Genomic DNA, 7,500 nt, shown 5'->3' with positions numbered 1-7,500 from the left:
TTCACCCTGGCAGTGTTAACTTATCAAGCGAGGCATACCGGCCTGAGTGGCTGGAGAGATAGCGAAGGAGAGCTGGAGCAGAAGGCTGGCGAAAGGGAACCACAAGAAGGAGAAGGAATAGGGGGGGAAAGGGATAGAAAGAAAGAGAAGGACGAGCGTGGAGAAGGAATGTGGGGGAGGAGGGAATAGATAGAAAGAAAGATAAGTGGGAGCGTGGAGAAGGAATAGGGGGGAAAAAGAAAGAAAGAGAAATACGAACATGGAGAAGGAATAGGGAGGAAAAGGATAGAAAGAAAGATATGTAGGAGCATAGATGTTGATAAACTTGCAGGATATGAAGAGGAAATATTAACTTTTTCGTTTGCACTTGCAAAGGCGAATGGCCCGGGTGCCTGCCTGTCTGACCGTCTGCCACGTCAGCGGTTGTGTCCTGACTTTTTTTTTTTTTTTTTTTTTTATAAAAGCGGCTTTGTGCCTTGTTTAAGTGGGTTGGGTTTTGTGCGTTTAGTCTTTACTCTATCTCTCTCTCTCTCTCTCTATCTATCTATCTCTATCTCTATCTCTTTCTCTCCCATCCCCCCCTCTCTCTCTCTTTCTTTCTTTCTCCCCCCCCCCAACTCTCTCTCTATCTATCTCTATCCCTCTCTATCCCTCTCTATCCCCCCTCCCTCTCCCTTTCCATCTCCCTCTCCCTCTCCTTAATCTCAATATCTCCCCTTTCCCTCGCTCCCTCCCCCCCCCTCTCACCTTCCAACCTATCCCCTCCCCTCCCCTCCTACCTCCCTTCCCCTCCCCTCCTACCTCCCTTCCCCTCCCCTCCTACCTCCCTTCCCCTCCCCTCCTACCTCCCTCCCCCTCCCCTCCCCGTGCCGTGAATGACAGTTTGAATCAGTTTGAATCGAGAACGTAAGACAGATATATATACAGATTGTCATGCACTTTGATATATTGTCAGGGATGATGTAAAATTGCATGGCGTTACAGTGTGTATGTGCATGTTGAGTGAATGGTGTTTTTTATGACGGTCGTTGATATTATTGAGTGTTTATTGTTATGGTTGTCATTATTCTTATTGTTTTGATTATTACTGTTATTATTCCTATTATTATTAGTTTATTTTATTTCATTATCATTATTATTATTATTATTAACATTATTATTATTATTATCATTATTATTATTGCTATTATTATTATTATTATTATTATTATTAATGTTATTGCCATTATTATCATTATATTATTACCATTATCATCATTATCATTATTATATATTTTTTATTGCCGTTGTTATCATTTCTTGATTTTTTTGCATAACGTCATACACATTTTTTTGAAGGCAACGTTTCTTTATTTTTATCATTCTTTATTAACGAGTGGAAACTGTTAAGAGAACTGTAATAAAAATAAATAAATAAATAAATAAAAGGAAAACTGTTGATATGTAAGAACCATAGATAAATTTAAAAAAGGAAAGATTAAATATTACAAAAGATATGCAATGAACCGGATGAAAAATATATATATATATTTTGTACGGATGAAAAGTAACAATATTATTTTTAAAGAGGCGAAAAAAATAGAAGAAAAAAACAAACAAACAAAAATATAAAGAAAGCATTTTTTTCAGCCTCACTTCCCCCAACCCTCCATCCCCCACCCCGCCCCTCGCCCCCCGCCCCCCGCCCCTATACAGGACCGGATGACCATACTAAACGAACTGTATTTACGGAAGTACAGTGTACACGTGACCGTAAACAGTCCCGGGAAGAGGGCGTCGGGTACAGAAGTACAAAGACCCTGTACAGTATTGTTGTTCAGCTGTAGTTGATGTTTTTCGCTTGTGTGTTCTTGTATGTTTTTATTCTCGTTTTTCTTTCTTTTTTTCTTTCTTTTTTCTTTCTTTATTTATTAATTTCTTTTCTTTCTTACTTTTCTTTTTTTCTTTTCTTTTCTTTTCTTTTCTTTTCTCTTATTTTTCTTTCTTTCTTTTCTTTCTTTCTTTTCTTTCTTTCTTTCTCTCTTTTCTTTCTTCCATTTCTTTCTTTCTTTTATTTTCGTTCTTTCTTTCTTTAAAATATAGTTCATTGTATATTTTGAGATGACTTGAGATGAAACTAAAGGAGATTGTAAAGTTAGAGGTGGTGATATATGTAAATTTTGAAATGATAAAAGGAAGAAATAAGATGTTACAATAAAAGGAAGCAATGAGTATGATGAAAAATGCAAGAGTCCGATTATCTATCGATCAAGAGATAATCCAAAGAAGACATAAAAAGAGAAGGAAAGAAGATAGAATAGCGATAATTATATAAGGATGATCTGGAAATATTACAATAATAATGATAATGATGATAATGACAAAAATAATGATGTAACAACCATGTTCATAATAGCGGTGTAATAATAATTATTAGATGATAATGCCAATGATGATGATAGTGATTATTGTAATGATAATAATGATTAAAGTAATGGCTTTAATTAAAATAGTAAAGATGATAATAATGATAATAGTAATATCAACGATGATAAAAATAATAAAGATAACGTTATCAAATGATAATAAACCTCTCAGTGAAAAGTATAAAGGTAGTGACGACGCTATAAATAAACACTAAGATAAACACTAGAACGACAACAACAACAACAATAAACAACCAAACACTCAACATTCTCCACCAACCTCGCAATGGACACAGCCATTCCCCAAATACCTTAAGAGCACGCGAAGCCAAGAGGTCATTGGCGCCCAGAGAAAGATTAGCTCGTGTCTTGATCTGCTCCGATTTCATGAGCAAGATTTACATGTTAATCGCTGGAAGGTCGCGTGGAAATCGCTCGAAATCGGTCGCTCGTGTTAAATAATTGCAATTGCGAATGGTTTGCTGCCATGAGGTCCGCGACTGATGGAGGGGTCGTTTTAGGTTGAAAATGTGTTGTGTAGTTGGGGTTTAAATGGGTTATTTGTATGGTTATATACGGGTTTATTTATTAGTGTAATTATAGTTACATTTGGAGGGTCTGTGAAGTAGGGGAAAAAAACTTTTTTATATCTATTTGCACATATTTGTACAAACATTGTCATGCACAAACAAATACAGGTACACACGCAAATAAGACGGCGATAGTACAGTCACAATAACATGAATAACAAAGATAGAAGAAAAACACAACCACAGCGAGAAAGGAAGAACAAAAACTTTAATAGTGTGGCTGTGTTTCAGAGCAAATACAAACAAACACAAACTCCCAGACAAGAAAGCTATTGATGATACTTTGCACTCCGCATCTGCCACACTCCTGCTCTGGCGACCTTTGACCTCCCAGCCTCCTCCCTCCTCCCCTCCCCCACGTGGCCAGGTCAAGGGCAGGGGGTCAGGACGAGGCACCCTCAGCGGCCAGGCTCCACGAGACGAGTAAATAAAGGAGGGAATTCGATCCGAAGAAAGGGCGCGACCTTTGAGGCGACCAGGGGGGAGGGGGGGAGGGGTCGGTCGGGTGGGGGAGGGGTGGGTAGAAGTAGGGGAAGGGATAGGTGGATAGAGGAGGGGTAGGTAGGGGCGGGGGAGGAATGGGTAGAGGAGGGTCGAGATGACGGAGGGAATAGGTGCGTAGGGGAGAGGTGAGGATGTGTGGGAAAGAGGGAGGGAGAAAGTAGTAGTAAGAGGAGGGAATGAGGAAAGGAGGAAAGGTTTTGTCAGGAGGAGAGAAGGGGAAGAGGAAGAGGAAGGAAGTAGAAGGGGAGGAGGAAGAGGAAGAAAGTAGAAGGCAAGGAGGAAAAATATCGTCGAGAGAAGAAGGGAGAGATAGGCTAGGGGGAAGGATATGGGGAGGAGAGGGAGAAAGTTCAAGATAAAGAGTAAAGACAAAAAATAGGGAGGGGAGGGGATTCCATAGGTTAGGCGGAAGGGAAGAGACCCCTGGGGAAGGAAGGGGGAGGAGAGGATACGTGGGGAGGGTCGAATGGGGGATTTCACAAGGGGAAGGAGGGGAAGTGGCAGCCTTCCTTTGTGGGTGGGGAATGGAAGGTAACTTGTGTATTCAGTACCCATATTTTCATTATATATTTACATATCTAATTATATATTATATATTTATTTTAATTAATTATATATTATATATTTATTTTAATTAATTATATATTATATATTTATTTTAATTAATTATATATTATATATTTATTTTAATTAATTATATATTATATATTTATTTTAATTAATTATATATTATGTTTTAATTATATTCATTATTATAATTGTTACTATTGTTATTATTATTATTGTTATAATTATTATTGTTAACATTATCATGGTTATTATAATTATTATTATTATTATTATTATTATTGTTAGCCTTATCATGGTTATTATGATAATTATCATTATTATCATCATCATCATTATTATTATTATTATTATTATTACTATTATGTATAGACATAAAAAAAACTCATATTACGAATGGAAATAGACACAGAGGTTATTCTATAAGCTTATGTGCATCGATAGATAAGTAGATAGATAGATAATCAGCGTGCTTATATCTTTCAACGTTACCCTTTATCCGCCCGCTAATGCCCTTCCTCCTTTCCCTCCCGCAGCGACGTGGGCGCCAGCCAGCAGGACGGCGGCCAGACGGAGGCGGCGGGAGGCGACAAGCGGCAGCGTCGGTCGCGGCGTCGGCGTCGGTCGGGCTCCAGAGGGCGTCGCGACCCGTCGGCAGAGGCATCAGCGCCCTCACCGTCCCTCAGTCTGGAGGTGGAGGTGGGTGGGTACGCCCCCAGCGCGCCGCCGAGCCTGGACGGCCTCTCCCACGCCCCTTCGTCGCCTCCGCTTCCCTTCGAGGCCGCGTCGAGTCCCGTCCCCAGCGCCCCTCTGAGCCTGGAGGAGGCGCTGCTGGCGACGGAGGGGAGCCGCGGCGGCGAGCGAGGGAGCGCAGCGCCCCGCCCTGTCCCCCTCCCCTCCGCCCCCGCCGCCTCCCCTCCGCGCTCCCCCTCCGCCGCCCCCTCTCTCCCTCGCCCCTCCACCACCATCTCCATCCCGAGGCCCTCCACCACGTCGCCCTCGCGTCCCTCGGCCGCGCCCATCCCGCGCCCGCAGATCACCACCGCCACGACCCGCCACGCCGCTGCCGCCCGCCCGACCGCGGCCCCCAGCGCCGCCACGTCCCCCGCCCGCTCCGCCCGCTTGGCCTCCTCGCCGCCGCCGCCGCCGTCAGCCGCCGCCACGGACGGCTCGAGCGCGAACGCCAGGCGAGGGCAGAACCAGCGGCGGCGCCAGCGACGGCGCGGCGACACCAACAACAACAACAACAGTGCCGCAACGACGACCGACAGAGCGGCGGCGGCGGCGACTGCGGGGACGACAACCACCGCCACTGCCAACAACGACGCCAGAACGAGAAACAACAACAATAACAACAACAACACCACCGCCAACAACAACAACAACGTGCGCGGTAGTCCTAGAAGGAACGCATATGCAGGTAAACTGAATTCCAGTAAAATTCCAGTGAAATTGGTCACTCAATTCACGTAAATAAATACACGATCAAGTTGCATTCTATCACCGACAGCAGGTGTAATAGATAGCATGCTGGCACTGTTGAGCCTGTCGCAGCTGTTACGAATATCATTATAGTTTTACACTAGCTGGCACATATGTGTTGGTTGGCTAATGAACGCAGGAACACTTCAACAGGTCCCCGAACACTTCATGCACACACACCCATCGATATGCTTCCCTTCCAACTTTGTTATTCTGTTATGACTTACAGACACGCGTGAGCTCAGGGTTTCAAATTAACATGACTGTAACATGACAGTTACGTTTAGATATGTAAGAATTTAAGTCACATAATAATAAGTCACATTTAGATATGTAAGAATTTAAGTCACATTTAGATATGTGAGAATTTAAGTCACATTTAGATATGTAAGAATTTGTCACATAACAATAAATCACATTTAGATATGTAAGAATTTAAGTCACATAGCAATAATAAGTTACAGTTAGATGTGTAAGAATTTAAGTTACATGATAATAAATCACATTTAGATATGTAAGAATTTAAGTCACATTTAGATATGTAAGAATTTATCACATAACAATAAATCACATTTAGATATGTAAGAATTTAAGTCACATTTAGATATGTAAGAATTTAAGTCACATGATAATAAGTCACATTTAGATATGTAAGAATTTAAGTCACATAATAATAAGTCACATTCTGATATGTAAGAATTTAAGTCACATAACAATAATAAGTCACATTTAGATATGTAAGAATTTAAGTCACATAACAATAAGTCACATATAGATATGTAAGAATTTAAGTCACATAACAATAAGTCACATATAGATATGTAAGAATTTAAGTCACATAACAATAAGTCACATATAGATATGTAAGAATTTAAGTCACATAACAATAAGTCACATATAGATATGTAAGAATTTAAGTCACATGATAATAAGTCACATTTAGATATGTAAGAATTTAAGTCACATGATAATAAGTCACATATAGATATGTAAGAAAGACAGTTTCATTAAAGGTGAACCGAAACCTTTTTCTTGTTGCATCATCTTCACTGGAAAGAACCGAAAAGTTGGTTCAAGGTTCTGTATACGAGACAAAAGCACGTACATCTATCTCTGTCATACTCTCATATAATTATATACCAACATACCTTTGTCCTTTACCTGTATGGCTACCTACCTGAATGTGCGTGTATATACTTTTTATTGATGCATTCTTACACTTATATATCTATCCATCCATCCATCCATCTATCTATCTATCTATCTATCTATCTATCTATCTATCTATCTATCTATCTATCTATCTATCTATCTATCTATCTATCTATCTATCTATCTATCTATCTATCTATCTATCTATCTATCCATCCATCCATCCATCTATCTATCTATCTATCTATCTATCTATCTATCTATCTATCTATCTATCTATCTATCTATCCATCCATCTATCTATCTATCTATCTATCTATCTATCTATCCATCCATCTATCTATATATCTATCTATCTATCTATCTATCTATCCATCCATCCATCTATCTATCTATCTAAATATCTATCTATCTATCTATCTATCTATCCATCCATCCATCCATCTATCTATCTATCTAAATATCTATCTATCTATCTATCCATCCATCCATCCATCTATCTATCTATCTATCTATCTATCTATCTATCTATCTATCCACCCATCCATTCATCCATCTATCTATCTATCTATCTATCTATCTATCCATCCACTTATCCATCATTCTTTGCATACATTTGCCCATCCATCTATCCATCTACCATTCTGTTTATACATACTTACACACACAAAAAAAACATACAAGATATATATGTATACACGGGTATACATATACACACACACATACCTACGTATATACACAAAGACAGTCATACATATTGACCCCCATACACACATACGCACACATACAGCACATATATG

At 39.9% G+C, this 7,500-nt stretch overlaps 1 protein-coding gene across 1 annotated transcript in view; it reads left to right on the top strand.

Moving 5' to 3' along the window:
* bdg (sodium-dependent transporter bedraggled) overlaps nt 1–7,500 on the top strand; it is a 132,403-nt gene that overhangs the window by 100,891 nt on the left and 24,012 nt on the right. The window contains exon 2 of the mRNA XM_086535840.1: nt 4,603–5,486. Coding sequence (XP_086391966.1) covers nt 4,603–5,486 — 884 coding nt within the window. The remainder of the gene's footprint in view (nt 1–4,602; nt 5,487–7,500) is intronic.

Source organism: Penaeus japonicus, unplaced genomic scaffold (assembly GCF_977035675.1).
Source record: "Penaeus japonicus unplaced genomic scaffold, GWHDUDI00000001_assembly GWHDUDI00000004, whole genome shotgun sequence".
Lineage (NCBI taxonomy): Eukaryota > Metazoa > Arthropoda > Malacostraca > Decapoda > Penaeidae > Penaeus > Penaeus japonicus.
Note: the sequence above shows the minus strand (reverse complement) of the source record. Positions and strands in the feature narration are given on the sequence as shown.